The following is a 22,113-nucleotide window of genomic DNA, read 5'->3' as shown; positions in this document are numbered from 1 at the left end:
GCTTAGTTATAGGTTTTTTTGTAGGTTTTATTTCAAGTCAGAGCCTCAATCCAGTGATAGTCAGAGGGATATTAAATTATAGTTGTGTATAATTGTGTTCAACTCTGTTTAAAACAGGCACTAGCATTATGTCCCTGGTCTCTTCTATTGTCTAACTCACTGAAGAAATGCCCTACAGCTTCAGGCTTGCGGAAACTCTTTTATTGGTTTTCTTCAGATATTGATTTCCTTGCTTCCTACCCCTCTCTCTTTCCTCTCCTTTCCGTCCTCAGTCACTGGGCCACAGGAACTAGAGGACCGGGTATCAATGTGATGAAGTGTGAGTGCGTGGTGGGAGGAGATCTGCGTGGAGAAACTCAGATAGAGAGAATAATCTGTCACACCTGGGTGCAGCTGAAGTGCTTGCAGTCCATTTCTTCCGACAGACCGACAAGCAGGAGAGGGAGCTCAATAAAATGCTCTGTTGCAGACAACACTGGACAACACACACTGACATTAACAACATGCATACAAAATGTCAGGAAATGTAAACAAGACCAGGATAAGATAGCAGTTTAATAAACTTTGAAAATAGGAACAATGTAAAGAAGATGTATTGTATTTTACAAGTTGTGTTCCCGGCAGAGCTATGTGATGACGAGATGAGATTCCATTCAGGCATGATGACCTCCCAGCAAAATGAATAAATAAATAAATGCACAAGACGAGTCCCACGGTAATCCCTGTGGCTGACAGCCTGAACTCTTGGTGCGCACATGTGTGTTGCTGACATGTATATCCCTCAAATAAACAACTCTAAATGACTGCTTGACATCTCTTAGCTGCTTTAGGGAGATGTATCCCGGAATGTATGCTGCTCATCTACTGTGAGGATTTGTGGATGTGTGAGTGTGTGGGCTGGTGATAGTTCGGGAGTGTTGTAGGCGGTTATGGTTCAGGATGATAGGTGAAAAACTCAAAATAGCGCCACACTTGGTATTTGTTTGCACACCTCTGTATGTAGCCCACATCTGTTTTTGCTCCAACTCTCGTCATTATACACAGTGGTTGTTTTTAAACGTGTTGGCAAGGTAAAAGGAAACAATATCCATCTGTACAGCTTATCACTAAACTGATACTTACTCGGGCCGGACTTAAACGTGATTTATATACTTCTAAACCATGTTTAGAGGTTCCAGGTCCTGTCAAACTCTTCAAAGTGACATATTTTTGCTGCACATGCACCTCTCACTCTCCTTTTACTGTTGCCTACCTCAGAGTGATTGGGCTGAGTCAACGCAACGGGCCCTTTAAGTCATTAGCAAAGAGCAATAATGAGCCTAGTGCTTAGAAGCCCCCTGCAGACTTAAGAGTGTGTGATGTAGAGGGGATGATGGCACTAATTCTCCAAAGCACCCTAATATGTAGGATTAGCCATGCCTTCCATTAGCTGAGGCCTTGATGATGCTAAGCTAATGTGCTACAGCTAGACTCCAGCAAGGCTAGAGCATTAGTTAGCATGACTGCTATAATAGAGAAGTGGAATCCGGATAAAGAAGCTTATGAAACACGACTGGTTTTAAGCTAAAATATTCAGACAAATGCAGACTCACATACTCAGGCGCACAATGCACACACATTTAGTGAGTGCATTAATAAATCCACAGATGGACATTCCCACACCCACAAACAGGCATAGCCTACCCTACAGTATGTTAAAAAATGAAGGTGATTGTCGATAGAAGTTGAATCATGGGCTCATTGGTTTGAAGAATAATGGCCATGACTAAGCAGTATGCTGAGACTTAGTGAAGTTTAATCATATATTGTTACACTTTAATTCCTCAAAATGTAGACTTGCACAATAAGCAGTGAGATTGAAATAGCTTTAGCTTCGACTCATTAATCATCTACATCAATGCATGAGGAAATGGTTGCCTGAAATAACCCTTCAGCTTTTGCTACAGAGGAAAATAATTTCTAACAATGTATTGCCAATTAATTACAGAATGGGTTTCATGTTTAAATATTTATAGCTATTGACTCCAAATTTGAAATATATCACCAAACTGCTAAAGACGTTAGTGACATCTCTAACCACTTTACCCTATACACTGTGGCTTTTCGGAGTAAACAGAAAGTCTTTTTTCTCGTGTATTAAACTTTACTGTTTACAAATGCAGAATGTTCAAGATAATCAGAGTTAACTGAACAGGTGAATACATTTGTTTGAAGAGTGACTTGTACATCTTAAACGCAATATATCAAAATCAGTAATGTTTAAATGATGGGAATAAATGACAAAAGCAATTAAATAGACACCATGTTGCGCATCAATAATATGCAGACAAGCACAAATGCTTGGACTTGTCGCGATGTAAGAATGAATCCTCAAAAACACTTTGAATTGCAGTTGACACTTGGGAAAGTGTTGTATAACTCTTATGTTCTCTTTGTCGCACACATGCACAGATACCATGTTCTATTCTGCTTTTGTCAGCACTATGAATCTGTCTCCTCAAGCTTTTCTTTCTTTGAAACTCTCTTTCCTTTTTTTTCTGTCTTTATTTTTGCAGTGACGACAGATTAGTGCATGTGGCATTATATAGGCTGACTGTGTGCTTTAGATTGCGCTTTTCGCCACTGCACATAGCCAAAGCACCATCTGTCTGTGTGTGTCTGTGTAGTTTTGTGCAATGTGATGTCTTTAAACTATTTTTTTACTACTTTTTTGTTTAACCAAGTGTTTCTGTGATAGGGTTTTAGTCAACTAGAAGTGAAATACCCAACAAAGTGTGGTGTTTAGCACAAAGTGAAGGACATAGTGTTGAGCAGAATGCGGGCAAACGATAGTGAGAAAATAAGATGGATGAGGGATGAAGAAATGGGGCAAGAGTGCAAAGTGTAAGTGACCTTCTTGATATAAGTAATGGAAGAACAGATTGAAGAATGCAAAGAAGTATGGATAAAAGATTAACAAAGCACTAAAGAGATGATTAATCAAAGGATGGTTGGATTAAGGGAAGGTAGGAGGAAAGATATTCTGTGTTGCCATGAAGTATTACAAGAGTTGAGGGAAATACGGCCACTGAGTAAAGATGAAAAAGATTTGTGGGTGGAATATAAAAAGGTGCTGTAGAAAGGTGTTAGAAAATAGGTGGAAGAAGAAGGCAAATGACTGCGCATTGAGCACAGTGTACAACATTCAGTGGAGCTCTAAGGCAACTCAAATCAAAATCACTGCAAGACGGCAGCTTTGAAATGATTGGGGCTGAAAAGTAAGCACTCTAGAGGGGCTGTTTTGGACAAGAGGGGAGATAACAGGGGAGTGGCTTGGGAGGGTAGACGTTAAAGGTTTTTGACAGCACTAAAGGTTTAGGAAGGATGCAAGTGGAAGGGAGATAAAAATAAAGCACCGATAGTGTTTGAGAGATGATGAGCACTGAGAAACACCTTTAATCCTCAAAATAACAATGCAACGTATGTGCAAATATATAATATATATATATTGACTCTTGTCTTTGGTTGTCACGGCAGTTTCATGACCTGAAGAACGAAAATAATTTGCCTTGGTGCACTCTCACCACGAATAATACCTTTTATTGACATTTTGCTTTGGTATCGCTCAGTGTCAACACATTCCCTTTTTACCACTGCTTATTCTCCACCAAAACATAGTTCTCTTTGTATGCTTTGAAAAATAACAAGTTATCTTCCTTTGTTTTTCTCCCTCTTCCCCTCCATCCAGCCTGTGAGCTGATGAACCGTGGGATCCTGGCTCTGGTCACTTCAATCGGCTGCATGTCTGCGGGCAGCATTCAGACTCTGGCCAATGCCATGCACATCCCCCACCTCTTTATCCAGCGCTCCCCTGCGGGATCCCCTCGCTCCGACTGCCAACCAACCAGCCGCGTCCCTGGAACAGATGACTACACCCTCATGGTCCGCCCTCCCATCTATCTCAATGACGTCATCATGCAAGTGGTGTCTGAGTATAGCTGGCAGAAGTTCATCATCTTCTATGATTCTGATTTCGGTAAGGAAATAACCATCTAAGCAATCACTAATACTGGTATTTAATATAATACCCTTCCTTCTTCCGTGCCTGCCTGTATGTCTATATGTCTACATATCAATCAAATGTATAATTTAAGTGGAAATAATATTGCTATTAGAAAATTGGAAACCATATTATACATAATTTAGATATTTATACATTTGTAAATCAATGGTAGCTTTTAAACCACCAATTGACATGAATAAAAGAAGAGATGCCATTTGCTGATCTATTTCCTAACTAGCTGTTTTGTCTTGTTTCATGAATATATTTGTTAACAACCCTATCTATTTACAATGAACAACTAGTGACAACTAAGGTCTGTCGTCCTACAGCACACACCAAGATGCAGATACTAATCTTTGGGTTTTTAAGGAAGTATTTCTGATATTGCAAATTTAAAAAGCTGAAAATGAGCAGAAACTACGTATGGCTCATATGCATCATATTTAGAATAAAGCAGAAAGTTATGATTTCATTTGGACCAAATATGAAATAAAAGCATTTTGCCTTTGAAGGGCATTACTAGCTCTATTAAACTGTTGTTTGAATTTGACATGTACAATATATAAAGTAACAATAGGAGTGGTTTCTCACCATGGTACGGGCTAATGAATATAGGTTTGAAACAGAAACAGGTCGCTCTCTGTCTCTCTTTCTCTCTCTGTCTCTTTGTATATGTATAATATGCATTAGTGACACATCAGTCCGCCTGCCCGTGCGCATGCTGTCTCATTTTACCATGCTTCTCTTTCTCTATATCTGTTCGCCATCTCTCTTTCCGGTCCATTACCCCTAACATTAAACCAAAAACATCCGTGTCACTTTTTTAAAAGTGCCACTCTGTTTCTACACTGTCTAAACTTCCTTCTACAGGAATATTGCTTTGATTTTTTTCTGAGCGTGTATATTCAAATATGTTTTTGTATTTAGTCTTTGTAATGTAGTGTCCTTTGTGACGCCAACCTTTAATGATGCTTGGCTTATCAAGTTAACATCATCATGCCTTGTTACACAGCTGTGCCTCTCTGGAAGTAAGGTACCAAACCTAATCAAACTTACATAAAGCACATACTCCTGCAGCATATGGCCCTGCTCCACCTACGTTGCACTGGCACCTTTATGTGTTAAGATAATTTTAACTCTGAGTCATACAGGGTATATGCTGCTGTAGCACTGCTCCTAATGGGATGATATTTAGAGTGATGATGGAGCAGGTATTTTGCTAGCTATTGGAAAACACCAGCTGTGATATCACTCATCAGCGGTTAGACAAAAGTCGAACTCACCTAAAAGTTTCAGCACATATAGAGCAGTGAATTAGTGTTCTGCCTTAGGCAATTCAGTGTTGATTTAATCCATATAGCCATCACGGGCCTACATATCATTCATTGTAGTCAATTAACACAATTAATGCGTTGTGTGCATTGATTTCCAATGGAATCTCTGCAGTGGAATTGTTTAGCAATACGCTCTGCAGGCTCAAACTAGATCTTCTAAAACATTAAAGCACTTTATGAATGGATTGCATGTGTGCTGTAAAATGAATATATTTGTGTTAACACTTTATATGATGGCTAGGTCTATAATACATTATAAGGGTATTCATCATATAATATAATGCATTTATACAAGTTTATTAAACTATTTATGAATGTTCATAAACATGCAGAGCCCCTTATGTTCCATCATAAGGAATTATATGTTAAGCCTTCATTATGCTTAATACTTCCATACCAGTGTTTTAAAGAAGAACCTGAATCCTGGGTTACAGAGCATAACACTACCTGGTTTTTAAAGACCCATATGTAGCTCTTTTCTTCTGCTTGATTTTGAAATGAAATGATGACTTAAAAATGTTGGGCTATAGCATTGTTTTGTGAGCTTTATTAAGTAAGTGGCAGCACTTTATTAGGACATTCAGGACATTACGTATACAAATGTAAAAATGTGCTAAAGGACCTGTCAAACACAGTAGAGTGCTTAGCTTTGGTGCTGTTACTCCTTCTGCTTCTTTAACTATTACATATAAAGTACCCAAGCCTTGCAGGGGCAACAGTGGATTGTGAATATGTTACAAATGTAATAAGAAAATCATTGACAGAGAGTTCAAAAAGATAGTTGCTTAAAAATACAAGTTCTGCTAGTTTGACTGTAAGTCTGCAGGATTTTGATTGTTGATGCCTTTTTTACGGCAATGAAATCTGAATTGATGTTACTTTCCGTTGCACCCTAAATTACACAAAAAATAAATTCAAAGATGCATGCAAATTGACTAATGTCAGGCCTGTTGGGAACAATATTTAGCTCTGACCTCAACCCAACACTAATCAGGACTGAAAATAGGAACAACATTATTTTTTTGGTTATAATCCAAAATGTGTCCCAATATATAATTCACACAACATATACACTATACACCCTATACAGAGGGCACATATACACATGCAAGCAAACACTTACACACATGTCCGTACCCCCCTTTAATCCCTCTATCCCCTCTGTGCTGTGTGACCACTGATTCAGCACATGGATCCTCTGGGTTTTAGCAATGCTGTTTTGTCAGCCACAGAAGGCCCTTTAAAGATATCACCATTGTTCCCTAATGGCCTCAACCCCTGTTAAAGGAGAGAAGGGAGAAAGAAAGAGTGCAAAGGAGTGAGAGGGAGAAAGCAATGTAGAGAGAGAGAGAGAGAGGCAGAGATGGTCTTTTAAGATGATAGCATAGTTCCCTAAAGACCTCGCCTCTGTACAAGGAGACTTCTTTAGAGAACAGACAGTCGAGTGTGTCCTCTCAAATGAAGCTACAGCGCAACTCAACCAATCCCTATTTTCAGCTCTACTGGTGCATTCCGGACACTGAGAACACATGTTTTCTCTCTATCATCGCTCTCCTTCTTCTCTCATCGTTTATTTCTATCCCTCGCTTATATTATTTCTTCTTTCATCCCTGTTGTTACTCCTACTCTGTTTTCTCTTTAACTTATTTTCAGTCTGTCCCAAGATGTCTTGAATTCACATTGATACACATGATATTATAGTAAACATATGTGACGAGTACTGTTAACTTTGAGTGACTTTGTCCAGTGTTAACGGTCACCACAGCAACACGTGGGAAGTATCACTTACTTACTTACTTAGTGGTAATCACATTGTTGACATTAGGATGGTCTGCTTCACTTTGCTTGAATGACAAGATGGGTCAGAGGTACAATAGTAAAAGGTTATAGCAGAACAAAAGTGCTGTTGTGTGCATGCAATGTCCATCAACATATTTACATGGAGGATTGTTTGCACCTTAACTTAAGCAACAAGTTACCATATTTAAACCCCACCTAAATGGCATAAGACACAATTGAGTACGGCAAAACAGAAGAGAGGAGCGCAAGAAACACAAATAAATTGACAGTGACAGGTGAACGAGGACTTTTGAGTGAAGATTTATATCATAGATGGATTGTTTTCCATAATATTGTGAAGCCCAGAGACGCTGCAGGGGTGAAAGAGGGGGTGGAAAATGCATAAAAGCTGTGCAAAGGGAGACATGGGAAAGTTGATGATAAAGGCAGAGTCAGAAAAATGGAGGCAAACTGGTACACTGTGAGGCAAACACAAGCTTTATACAGGGAGGTCATGTCTTTCTTTGTCTCCTCGAGAGTACAAAAGTTCAGAGAGTAAAAGAGAAACAGAGATAAAAGAGATAGTGAATATATAGGGAAAACAGAAAGAGCAAAGCAGAGGAGATAGGGACAGAGATCGTGAGGCATACTGTAGCAGATTTGGCATGGCAAAGTTAAAGGCAGTCAGGAAAGTACATAAACAGAAAAAATAGTGAAAATAGTGTAAAACTATTTCCAAACGTCACTCCATGGTCATAGTTTAGATCCTTGGGGCACATAGGAGTTGAAATGTATTTTTAACAGAGACAAAGTTGAGAGACAAACTATTACTATAATATTGAGTTTTGGTAGACTTCTTCAAATAAATGTTGAGTGCAAAACCCAAGATGCTTAACCTTATACTCGATAGGAGTACAATTATCTTGTTTGGGTTTTTGAATAACTTAAGAATATGTAGTAAAAGCACAGAGGCCAGTCACTGTTGAATTAAATGAATGAAGAAAATAAGTCATCCATCAGTTTTAAATATCATGCTCAGGTCATGCTTTAACTCAGAGGCTCCTTTCACATCCCTTTCGTTCTGTTGGTCACTATCACCATACTATCACGTTATCCAGTATTGTGTGAAAAACAGTGTAGCATCTTTCCCTGGGTATCGGACGTTGGTATTTTGTGTTCCAGTTGCTGCAGCACAGTTTTGTAGTTCTGTCAGTTTTGTAGTTCTGTCATTGGTCTTTTGTCCACTGGAAGCAATGCAGAATTACAATGCCCTATGTTCCTCCTGTGTGTCTGTTTAAATATAAGTAGTTAGCATTGATCACACTCTAACCAGAGTAAAACATGTGTGTAAGGTCACAATTTACAAACTGTTAAAGGAGTTAAAGCATTAAACCCCAATAAGGCAAACTATATAAAACAATACAATATAAATACAACAAATGACATAATTTCCTTTAGTTCAATTGAGTTACAGTATAGCCATCAAGTAGTATATGCATTTTAGAGTCCAAATCAAAGCCACTCTAGATTAAGGACGCTCAAGATCAAAATTGATCATAAAAATAGGAAAAAGGGAGGAAAGTATGTAGCAGGAGAAGTGAAGAGAAGTTAAAGCACTTAGGGGAAGATGTAGGGATATATGGAAGGTGATGCACACCTAAAAGGTGCAGACCCTTTTATAGAGTGTGTTTTTTTTTTTACAAGTGTTGTATAAGTTATCTGTTGGGACTCTTGAATGCGAGGCCTGGGGCTTTGAGAGAAAAAGGTGTGAAAGATGAAGAGAAGGAGGAAAATAAAGCAAAAGAGTAGTAGACGAAGATATAGCACTTAGATAGGAATAGGACTATTTACGAGCAGTTGTGAATCGCTTCAGGGCCTAAAGCATTTTATTTACTATGTGGAGGTCACTTCCCAAGTTTTTGTTCAGATACCTTGAGCTATGTGAACATTGTCAACCACAACTTCAGCTGACAATTTAATTCTCCAGGTCTAGGCTTATGAGGTACAAGACTGCATTTCTTATTAGGTTCAATCCATATTTTAAGAGCAATTGCCTTTGAGCCATACAACAGTAAAATGCCTGGGGCAGGGATAAGGATAGCCAGAGGTAAAGGCTGAAGGGAAAGACAAAGCAAAGAGATAAGGATGTTAGTCTAACAGCAGAACAGGGCGGAGATAGCAAGAAACGCAGTTGCACAAAAATACATCTCAAATTATTAATATTCTTTCCTCCTTTACATAATGCTTCGCTGAACTTCAGCTTAAGATGTGAATATATATATATATAAAACATATTGTTTTTATTGATCAGGGTGTTATAAAATGTTCAAATGTAATATTGTTTACAACATGCTATGAGCACTATATGTAAAACCTACCGGCGACCAAGAATTAAGAAAGTTATTAAGAGGCTTTGACCCAAGTTGTCATGTACAACATCATCCTGGCATTAAATGGATGAAAAAGTCAAGCAAGGTCACACTTACCTTTCCCTTCAGGTCGCCTTGCCACTTGAGTGAAACTAATTTACGTCTGCATGGATTTCATGGCAGCAAGAAACTGACATTATGATAGGGACAATGGGCTATCAAGCTGTACTCCCTGCTTGAGAGCTAGCAGCTCAAAGCTGTTACAGTGGATGGATGGATAGACGGTGCCCCTTTCTAAAGTCACTACCAGTTATGCTTGGCTGTTCCCCAATAGCTTTCTAACAAAAGTTACAGGGCCAGGCGTAAAATGCCTCAGGCAGTTAGACGAAGGTTGAAACAGGAAAGAGCCTGTAACTGTAAAGTCAGATGCGGCATAAAAGTTAACAAAGTTTATCATTTTTCTTTTTATTATTTGAAGGTTGGGATGATTTGCAAGTTAAGCAGCGAGAGTGAGATAGGGTGAACGGGGGAGCTGGGATGATCTGACAGACAACCAGGGAGTAAGAGGCTGCATCTCATTTGCAGATGTTTGATGTGTTCCTCTTACTTCGTACTCAGGGGATCTACCATAATAGTTGATGTGTTAACACCTCCTTTTGGACTGTTGGTCCATTTCCTACATGCAGAGTGCAAAGTGCTTATCAATGTTTTCTCCTCCCTTGCCATCCTCCCTCTAAGTGGTGCTCTCAGTGCAGATTCAAACAACTGATGTATTCAGATCATTCCATTAAAAGTTAGCTAGTTGCCGACACTCTTGTGAATTGTCTTGACGTTCTCTGATTATATCAACATAATTGGCTGATTCTAACATGTTGGTTATATGTTTATTTAGTGCATACGGAAATCATGTATCTGGATTTACAATTGTTAACAACTCAAATGTATTCTTGGAAATTACTTAAAGTGATGTGTTATAAAATCACTCCGAGTTAAATGAAGCCACTGTTGGTGAAATGTGAACACAAGTCTCCAGTGTGGAATTGATGGGCATTACACATGAAGAGAGCCCACCATCTGGAGTGGAACAACTGCTTGGACATTACACCCTTTCAAAATGAGATTCAGCCCTTGAGAACACAAAGCAAACAGGGAAAATGGAGGGAGGTTTCAGATGAAAAGCCAAGGGAAGAGAGAAGGATGAGGAAAAAACAAGCAGGGTAAAAGCAGTGGGGGTTTGTGAACACAGACAGAGTGCCACTGAGCTGGTCGGTACATGCAGGTGAAATCCCTGTGTGCTGTTGGCTGCTACACCACATTAACTCTAGCTTTCACTTTGAGCCAGGGACTTGCAGGATAGACTGAGAAGAAGGGAAGCATGGCAAATGGTCGAAAGGGACACACAGAAGACCATACCATACACACCTAAATCTGTTTTATATAGTATTATGGAAACCCTTCCACTTGACAGAGTTTTCTTTGCAAAATGCCCTTTCAGTTCTACTTCCATACTATGACAATGAAAAGTAATAATCCACAGTGATAAATAGAGAATACGGGGAATTTGCTTTAGGAAGGCGATCAGACTAGGCTGGATCTCCGTTTTACGTCTTTTCTTATAAAAAGGTAGCAGAAAAAATATATAATATTGCTTGCAAAAACGATCATCAATAAACCTGGTGGCACACAGTATGGGTGCATTTAAAGGGAATAAAAGAACAAAGTACCGTATGTGAAGTGGCAGGGAACAAAACCTGTGACTCAGGGTCACATAGCCATTTATAGATTTTAAAAGGTTGTTAAACAAAACATTTTGCATTCACTACTCTGGAATAGCATGGCAGTTGTAATACAGTCAACCCTAATTAGATGAGGATGAAGAGGCGCGGGACTGTGTGGATGCACCGTATGTGAAAATGGTGACAGCACTGTGGGGTGACAGGTGATCATGGTATTAATGGACCGGTACTGTCTCACAGAGGAATGTTTCTCAAACAAGCTGCCTGGATGGGCATGGTTGGTGGCAATTGTACTTGACTTTTTATTCGCTACTGTGTCCTGAAGCTCCTTGATGGAAAGCATTTGTTGGCCAATGAGCCGCTCAGCTGTGGGGAGTACATGTTCGAGCCCATCGTTTGAACAACAGTTGGCAGGAACTCAACCGTACTCGGTTGGCGGAAAAAATAGGTTGTTTTGACAATTAATCAGTACAATTGGACCAGAATATGTCCTCATTTCATCTGAAATTAGTTTTTTGTTCTTCCTGATAGTCAACAAATATTATTTCACTGAATATTTCACACATCGTAGCTGAACTCTTCTTTGTTGCTATACATTTGACAACTTTCTTATGAACAGATTGTGTGCTTAGCTGTCACCTGGAGGTCAGAGTCTGTATGTGTCTTTTGTGTTTCTGTAAAAAAAAGTGGGAAAGACGTTGCGAAATAAACAAGGTACTATTACCTTGCTGTTCTTCCTTGTGTTTTCGTTGAGACAACATTCCTTCTTGTTCTTGTCAGTGTGGGGAATGGTGTGGTTGGTGTGATACCCAACACGCACAAACTGTTCATACTGTCTCGCAAATGAGCCTTCTTGATATTATGAAAATGGGCTTACATATGTGTCTCCTCTTAATGTGTTGTTAAACCTCCAAAATCTGGCATTGATGCAATCAGCCCTCTGGCCTTAACACGTCTAATCAATCCAGTTAATTGTTCAGTCATGACACCGGCAATGACGGCAGTGTCACCCGTTTTACATATCAAATACATCATTAGGTAGTTGCTTTACATAACCACACTGACTTGCAGAAGCGCACACACACACATCCTCCGACATCATTAGTGGTGTTCTCAACCAAAGTGCCTTAATTAGGTATTACCTTGACCTGCATTGTATCTCATTAACAATAGAGTGTCTAAGAGTAGTATTTCTGACACCACCATCTTGGTTTTGTTATTATACAAACATAGCCATTAATAGAGATAATTAAAGTGGTTTTGTACTTTAATCTAAAACTCTTTAATGTCATGAGTGTCATTGGTTTGTATCAGGGTAGGAATAAACGTGTATAGTGTTAGAAATATGTTTTTATGGTTCTAACAGCACAAATAATAATCACAAAAATGACGCCTTATCCCTGTCTGACTGAAGTTTGATTTATATAAGGTTGCTTTGTTCCTGTTTTAGTTAGAGACTATACATGCTCCCATACACACATACTCCCTCTCATTCGTTCTCTCAATAAACTTAGTTAAAATTGAGTTTCTTCTCTGTTTCTACAGGAATCATATATCTCACTTTAACTTTAGCATATCACTAGCTCAAATATATGCACCAAATCACACAGGCAAACAACAGGCCTCTCACTTTGGATGAGACACCACCACATGCTTCTGTTTTCATATCTCTGTTGCTGTGTGAGTTACAGAGGGCTGGTCCCCATACTGTTTTAGGTTTCTAGAAATAAAGTATTCAGTACTGGCAGATGCCCAATGCAGACGTATGTCTATCTCTCTATCTGCCCTGTTTTTTATGCATCACATTTTCAGATGAAATAATTGTCCCCGTACACTAGAAAATAGAGATCAACATTTGTCTTCGTCTCTCTTCCTCCAGATATCCGTGGTATTGAGGATTTCCTTGACCGGAGCTCTCAGCAGGGAATGGACGTGTCCCTACAGAAGGTGGAATCTAATATCAACATGATGATCACTAGTCTGTTCAGAACAATGCGTGTGGAGGAGCTGCATCGCTACAGGGACACGCTGCGCAGAGCGGTGTTGTTCATGAGCCCAGCCACCGCTAAGGCTTTCATCACTGAGGTAAGGACAGTGTTTATTGTTACCAGGTTTTCAATTGAGAGTGAAGTGATAACACCTGTAAGACAACTTAAAAACACTCTCATATACATATACATTGAGAGGTTAGCATCTCCTAATGATCTTAATGCCTTCATTCCATTTCATACATCTCCACTGCAGCTTATCTGCCAAAACAAGTAAATACTGTATATCCATCGAGGCTTTTCCCTGGGCTTTTGGAAAGCTAACGAGGTGTGATCTGTGGGGTTTAGGAGTTCTCCACTTGCTTAATGGAGATTGCTATAGATAGCCTAATACAAACAGCCACCAAACCAGTGGCGTAGCCACCATAGGGCCAGGGTGGGCCCAGGCCCACCCAGTTTACTCATTGGCCCATCCTGAGAAAGCTTCGGTGTCATTTTAAAAAAAAAAAAATTAATTGTATTTATTATTATTATAAAAAAATGTATTCACCCATTGAGAATATCCAAGAATTCAAAGTGAAATTCAAGTGAACAAATATTGAGTTTAATTAATGTTGTATGTGCTTTATCCTCTGAACCAAACTCTGAACTTACGGTAAAAACTGATTGTTGGTTCCGGCGTGCGCCATAATAACGTGAGAGAGGTAGAGACCTGCCTGCAAAATAAATGATGGCTCAAAGTTCACTAATGAACTTTGTTTTTTTTTTTAAAAAGCCAGACTCCAAGAAGAGCACCCACTGTCCTCATCTAGCAGCGATCTATACGATCATTTTCTGATAACGATGAAATAGCCCCGCCTCCCTCTCCCCACCTCTCCTGCTGCTGGGCTGTCAGAAGAAGACAAAATGTTAACGGAAACTCTGCCGCACGGTTCCCTCGTCCCTTGGAAGAGGCGGAGAGGTGGGTGTTTTTCATCTGCTGGTGGACAGTCCGGAGAGATATAGCCTACACAGGGTTGGGTTGTAACGGAATACATGTAACGGTGTTACGTAATCAGAATACAAAAATCAAGTGTATTCAGCTGGCGTTACATTTGAAAAACGAGTAATCTGATTACAGTTACTTTCGTAAACCTGAAGTGAATACATTTTGGATTACTTATTGGAATTATTGGTGGAAAAGTTTCCTCACAAAATGTAATATTCATTACCGGCAGAACTGTGTGCACAGCGCTGCAGCATGTCTGTGAGCGAGAGAGATGCAGCGTGTCTGTGAGGCCCCGCCCCCGCACGCAGATGAGAGAGAGAGATCTCTTTTAAAATAAATTGAAAGTTAGAAACGGAGATGGTTAGATAAAATGTGCAAGATAATGTTTATGTAGCATTTCTTTATTGTCGAAATGATGACATTTATAATGGGATCAAATCAAAGTGAATGGCCTGCTGCTGCTGAATGCCTGGGGCAAGTGACTGGAAAAAGTCTTAAAAGTTATTACATAGTTTCATAATAATAATAATACATAATAATGATAATTCATTCTATTTAGGGGCGCCTTTCAAAGCACCCAAGGACACCTTACAATTCATAACATATTCTAAGGAAAGGTTTTAAGACAGTACAAAGAATGCAGTCTGGGTGATGTGTGGTGCAGATGAGAGAGCTGTCCAGAATGATACCAAGATGTTGTGTTTGTGCTCTTGATAAGCCATTAAAACAGTAACATACGTGTCTCCTGTTCACCAAAACATACCCATCTGTTATGGAAAAAGAAAGTATTCCAAAAGTATTCTAAAAGTAATCTGCCACCTGCGGGGATTGTTGTTAGCTTCTGATGCACAGAAGAAAAATCTGGCCCACCCTATTTTTTACAGGCCCACCCTAAAGTACATTTCTGCCTACGCTACTGCACCAAACCCTGCACTCCAAAAACGAATTCAGGGGACCTTTCACCTCCACTTAATTAAATGCATGGTTGCAAGATAAAAATGTGAGTTAATTGATTTAGATAAACATTTTAAGTTGCAAACATTAATTTATAAGTTGTGTTGACGTAATAATGTTGGTAATTACATCAACTTAATATTGTGTGTAATTTGAACTCTGATTTATGCGTTAATTGAATTAAAACAAAATTCAAGTTGTAGTAAGTACTGTAATGCAATTGGCTTGATAACTTAATTGTTCTACACCTTGAGTTAAGGATTTCAAGTCCACTCCCACTTAACATGCCTGCACAAGTTCCGACAGTTAAGACAAATAGAAATATACAAAGGACATTTTAAGGTGAGTGTCATCTCTTGTCATTCAAATACAGTAGATAGCCTTGTAGTTGCCCTGTATAGGCAAATTGCTGTTTGACCAAAATTAGCAGCCTTTGAACTGTGAATAGTTCTGTGAGAGGATACAAAGTAGTAGAGGCTACTGTGAGAGTACAAATACTTTGGTTACTTTTGTGATCCATCCATCCATCCATCTTCTTCCGCTTATCCGTGGTCGGGTCGCGGGGGTAGCAGTTCCAGCAGAGAGCCCCAAACTTCCTTTTCCCTGGCGACATCAACCAGCTCTGACTGGGGGATCCCAAGGCGCTCCCAGGCCAGCGAAGAGATATAATCCCTCCACCTGGTCCTAGGTCTACCCCTTGGTCTCTTCCCAGCTGGACGTGCCTGGAACACCTCCCTAGGGAGGCGCCCAGGTGGCATCCTAACTAGGTGCCCGAACCACCTCAACTGGCTACTTTCGACGCGAAGGAGGAGCGGCTCAACTCCGAGTCCCTCCCTGATGACCGAACTTCTCACCTTATCCCTAAGGGAGACACCAGCCACCCTGCGGAGAAAACCCATCTCGGCCGCTTGTATCCGCGATCTCGTTCTTTCGGTCATGACCCACTTTTGTGATATCGCTTAATATTAAAAATGAATCTCGTGAAGCAGATCAAGGACATGCTTCTTGAGGTAGGATCGTTATTTAGAGTTGTCATTGAAATGCAAGTTGTTGGCAGTCACCCATTCAGAATATATTCATTTAGGTCATTTCTCTTTTTTTCCTTTTTAAAAAATAGCACAATACAATTGAAGTACGCAGAGAACTATAGCCATCCGCTGCTTTGTCGTGTACCTTGGAGAAAAGGAAGAGGACCTTTTCAAGGAGTTTAGCGACGTAATTAAACATCTTGAAATAAAATAAAATCCACGGACACAGTGTTTTTAACACAGGACAAAAGCACTGCTCTCTGTCAGTTACATTTTGAAGCATATTGCACTTTTGGCCACACCCCAATCAATAATATCTTAGCAACGTTCAGCATGGATAGGTGTTGACAGTAATGGCATGGGAAAAGGATTGTGTAACATTTGAAAAGTGGCTTCTGCTCTTCTCTTAACCAGTTCACATATTGTATGGAACCTGCAAAAAAGATGAGAAGGGACACTAAAACTTGCACGGTTGTGATTGACTAAATCTGTCCACATGCATTTAAACACTAGGCAAAGTACTCACAAGCACCTCTGTGTGTCTTCAGGACCACATTGCCATGACGACACACACATGCAGACTCAATAGGTGAAAACAATACCAGCGTTGCTTTAGCAGCTGGTAATAATGGCTCTGAATTAGCTAAGAGTGACATTTAAAAAGTATGCAATTACCTAATTCATTATCTCTTATGCGCTAACCTATTATTTAATGTGCTTCAAAAGGACATGAATATCGCCTTCATCAGTGACCGGTCCACCCCAGGATCTGACCATACGATGGCAACCATCGTGGTCCAGGGAAACAAATGAATGAGCAAGCATTCTGCGTTAAATGTGTTCATACTGTTTGAAATAATGACTGTCGGCAGTGTAAACATCTTTGTTACATCTTTTGTAAAAATGGATGTGTGTGATCTGCAGATTGGTGGCCATTGAGAGTTTGTTTCTGTAGTTTTACAAAAACTTTACAGATTTGACATATTTGGCACTGGTTTTAAATATGCAAAGGCCTCTAACTTCGTTGCTGTGTCCCCATGTCCCATGGTAATATGGCTAATGTGTTTATTTATTATTTGTGGGGCAATTTCAATTTGTGTTATTTATCTTTTTTGTCAAGATTGAAATGAAGCTCAGCGCAAGTTCTTTCAGGAAGACTGGGTGTACATACATTCACTCCGCAGCTGCATATAATCAGCTCATCACAGGCGTTCTCTTTAACCTATTACATTTCACCTCATTCTCCAGCAGCCAATCACCGAGGTGCAGCCCAACTATAAAATGGTTCTCCTCTCTCCTGCAGTCAGCTGTGATTTCAGGTGTTCATGCACCTTATCATATGGCATGTGTCAATAAATGTTCAAACTAAATGAATTCTCTCCTGATTGAAACATCATGTGTTGAAATAAACAACTGCAGTTCAAAATAAAAAGTGAATTGCCTAATATTTTTGTTGTGGAATCAATTAATTTATTTCTTTAAAGGCAAAAACATGAAAAAGCTAAGAAAAAAAACTATTGAATACAATATTTTTGGAGCAACTTCATTTATAAATTGTCAACTTAAAAATGTGTGTTCACAATGATGGTAATTAAGTACATACAACTTAAAATTCCTTTTAAATCATGTGGTAAAACTAGTCGGAACAACTTAATCTTTTGAGTAATCAACTTCAAAACCTGTGTTTATGCTACCAATTATTAAGTAAGTGGTAATTAAAAACACCTCTGATTGTAGAGGAAAAGCCTTCTCCCCTAACTCAAATAATAATGTTGCTTTAAGACAATTTCATTAGAAGTTGTCTTAACTCAATAAACATCGATGCAAACTGTTGCGTTGATTTTCTTTGTTGAGCCAAGGCATTTGTTTTTAGAGTGTGGTTTTCCAACGCCAGACCACCATCCACCCCTACTAGCTATGGGCAATGTCTTAAATGGTACTTTTTTTTCAAATGCCACTGTATCAATCTATATGTGGAGTGTTCTATCAGGTTAATGAGCTAACGACAGCTGAACATGACATTTTTCTGACTTTAGTACGCTCTTTGTGTTTCTACCAATTAACCAGACCAGCTAGTCCTGTCAAGTCCCATGACATATGATCCATCTTTCCCCTGAACATGGTGTGCGCTGATAAAAATGTACATTAGAGATCGGAAGATAATTTCTCTCTGCTCCTCTAGTCTCTTTATTTAACATCTCTCTCTGTAGTGAACTCAGTATTAATGATATACAGCACAGCTTGCGAGAAAAAAAGGCGTATGTGTATACACTTCTGCACCCCCTCATGCCCTGTATCTCTGAAGAAGAACACAATTAGGGGAGTTCCTTTTGCTCTATACATAAATGATATGGAGGTCATGGTTGAAAGCAAAAGGCTCTAGCATTAGTTATGAATTCATAATTTGAAGTGATAGGATGGGGCTTAATCCTATGTGTCATGTTCTCATCTCAGTTTAATTAAAAGTGACCTCAGAAAGAGCAATCACGATCTAATTTGGTTGGAGGCGTGACAGGGAGGGGGTGAAAGATGGGTGTTTTTGTGTGTCTGTAAGTGTGTTGGTGTCAGTATTTTCGTATAAGCACGTTACTCTGGCTGTTTGTGGGTTTTGGTGTATTCTTAGCTTTGTAAGTTTAGCATGGAAACACATTGAAATAAACTCTGGACGACAACGTGTTTCAAGGTTTCAATCCCCTTGGAATCATTTGAGCAGTGACGAGCCGTCAAGGCCCTCTAGGCCCTCAGGGCCTAAGATATTCAACAAAAAAAAATTTGAAAACATAAAAAAAAAAAAAAAATTTAAATATTATTTTTTATATTTTTTGTTGTTACATTTTTCATTAGTTTTACCAAAATAACTTCATTTAATTGTATTTAAAATAATATTTCCAAAGAAATAAATCCTTCGAATCTGCCTGTTCAGTTTCTGTTGGAATGTGAAGGGTTAAATGCCGTCTCTGCGAGTTATGTGAAGACGGGAGAGCTTGTTGGTCCCTCTCTACATTCACAGAGGGCCAGCTATAGTAACTCAACGAGAGAGTAATGTCAAATGACAGTACAATTGACCAATCATATCTTCCCTCTAAATGGCCGGGCTTTATTTTCGCGGACTTTATGACAAGTTCCGCCCGCTGTGAGGTCTATGCAAGTGGTGCAGTGACGCATCCTAAAACCCGGAAGCAAGCTGCGCTTGGATTCCCTCGACAGAAAGCAGTGGCATTTCTCCATAGGGTTTTGGAAAATAGCTCGAAATAAGGTCTGTGGAAAACGAACCTGTTAGATAAATGCACGTTGTGTTCAGCCGGATAATATCCACATGTCTATCCTATATTTTACTATTTTTGAATCATAAATCTAATCGATAGATTTATGATTAGCATGATGGCTCACTTCAGTGATAGTGATGACATCAGTGATAGTGATGACATCGTTGCGAAATTATTAACCGAGTCATTTTCAAGATTGAGTTACAATGATAAACTGGAGTTGTAAAGGATCAGCTGCATGACCCGCCATCAAGTGCTTCATCCAAAAGGACAGGAGAATGGACTTTGTGTTTAAGTGATTTGATCATCAAAGGTAGGCCTAACCCCCAAAACACACCAGGAGCGTCTGCGTCGTGTTACGGCCGCGCCGCGGCGGTCGTAACGGAGCGTCCACACAGCAGCGTGCATTGACGCTTGGAGGTGGGCGTATCTGAAGCTTGGGGATTTTTTGCGAGCAACAAGACCAACAACCAATCACATGAATCTCCCGCCCCCGACATACAAAGCAATAGCAATGTTAAAACGAAGTAAACTGGATATAAAATCCCCAAACAGGCGAAAACCTACCAGTTTCATCCACTGTCTCTGCCACCTCCCTTCATGCCTCGCTCCTCCGGTTTGTATCCCGGTAGATGAACAGAGACTGATCATACAGCACCGAGTGATTCACTACCACTATAATGAATTTTCCCTCAATTTTTTTGAATATGAGGAAATTACCTGCGTAGTCTCTCCCAGCATACACGCGGTTTGATTGGCTAGCGCTTGTACTGGCAGATTTACATACACGGGATTTCATTGGCTGACGCCTCCATCGAGGCGTCAAAAGTTGAACATTGCTCAACTTTTGACGCCAGCTACGCCAGCAACGCTCCACGTCGCTTCCCAAAATGCAGTTCGGCTAAAAGTGACGTCACCCCATTCAAAGTGAATGGGCAGAAGCGTTGGAAGCTTCAACGCACGCCGCTGTGTGGACGGGCCGTAAGGATCGCGGCCACTCTAGTCAATGGGTGCTATTACACCACACGCGCCGCGTTACGGCTCAGACGCGTCCCAGAAGCGGCTCGGCGCAGCGCTTCTCTAAAATTAGGATGAATCCTATTTTTGCCGCGGCGCAGCCGTAAGGTAAAGTCGGGCAGGCAACCCCCCCCCTCGCAGGAAGTGGAAAGGTGAGCATCCGGGCCAGTCTTTCAAGTAGGAGAATACATGCCAGCGTTCTCCTCCGGTTTACAGGCACTGTAAATGATATATATATAGAATAATTATGATGATGAATGCATATTTTTTTACCACTAAAATACAGTAACACATCTTTGATTCATGTCGTTTATAACTGGAATATTACAATTATTATTAACTGTGGTCTACAACACAACAAAATAGGAAATAACAACAATAAACACGATTTAAACAGACACAAACATAAACCTACCTCAAGAAGCATGTCCTTGATCTGCTTCACGAGATTCATTTTGAATAAAAAGAGATATCACAATAGTAACCAAAGTATTTTTACTCTCACAGTAGCCTCTACTACTTTGTATCCTCTCACAGAACTATTCACAGTTCAAAGGCTGCTAATTTTGGTCAAACAGCAATTTGCCTATACAGTGCAACTACAAGGCTATCTACTGTATTTGAATGACAAAAGATGACACTCACCTTAAAATGTCCTTTGTATATTTCTATTAGTCTTAACTGTTGGAACTTGTCCGGGCATGTTAAGTGGGAGTGGACTTAAATCCTTAACTCAAGGTGTAGAACAATTAAGTTATCAAGCCAATTGCATTACTTTCTACAACTTGAATTTTGTTTTAAGTCAATTAACGCAGAAATCAGAGTTCAAATTACACACAATATTAAGTTGATGTAATTACCAACATTATTACGTCAACACAACTTATAAATTAATGTTTGCAACTTAAAATGTTTATCTAAATCAATTAACTCACATTTTTATCTTGCAACCATGCATTTAATTAAGTGGAGGTGAAAGGTCGCCTGAATTCGAGTGCACAAAGAGATCTGATATACAATAGGTGTGGAAAATTGCTTAAGCTATCAAGATATTCAATATGGGAGTGTCTGCCTCCATTTCAGTGTGTCAGTGGAACCCAAATTAGTTTTCCAGAGTTTTTTTGTCCCCTTTCGAAAGGTTGACAAAGCAGTATTTTAATCTAATTTAGTCAGACATCAAGTGGAGTGAGGTTTCTGAGATGAAGTGTCAGGAGACGGTAAAGATTGGTGAATAAGATTAATGATCGCTTCTGTATCTCCATGGCAAGAATGTGGGGAGGGGGAGGGGGAGAGAGACAGATACAAGGACTGAGAGACATACACTGGCAGGCAGAGAGACATATGCAGTCGGAGAGAGATGACTGGGACCTTGTCTTCTCTCTATAAGAGTTATTTGTGAGGTCATTTTTTTCAGAGCCCCTCCCAGCCAGACACATTAGGCCCTGATGTTAGATGTAAACTGGAAGCTGTTGCAAAATATAAAGAGTTGGCAGAGGTATACAAATGAGAGATGAGAGATATGGCATGCCTCAACAATGATTAGAGGATGGAAGACATTTACGATTGTGCAAGGAAGTGCCTCAGTCTAACCTTCCTTAACCTTAACCAAGAA

At 39.7% G+C, this 22,113-nt stretch overlaps 1 protein-coding gene across 1 annotated transcript in view; it reads left to right on the top strand.

Annotated features, from left to right (window-relative positions):
- grid2 (glutamate receptor, ionotropic, delta 2) overlaps positions 1–22,113 on the top strand; it is a 548,550-nt gene that overhangs the window by 335,092 nt on the left and 191,345 nt on the right. Inside the window, 2 exon segments of the mRNA XM_034234858.1 lie at positions 3,728–4,015; positions 13,140–13,345. Coding sequence (XP_034090749.1) covers positions 3,728–4,015; positions 13,140–13,345 — 494 coding nt within the window.

The sequence above is a fragment of the Gymnodraco acuticeps genome, unplaced genomic scaffold, assembly GCF_902827175.1.
Source record: "Gymnodraco acuticeps unplaced genomic scaffold, fGymAcu1.1, whole genome shotgun sequence".
Lineage (NCBI taxonomy): Eukaryota > Metazoa > Chordata > Actinopteri > Perciformes > Bathydraconidae > Gymnodraco > Gymnodraco acuticeps.
This window is presented reverse-complemented; position numbering and strand designations above follow the sequence as displayed.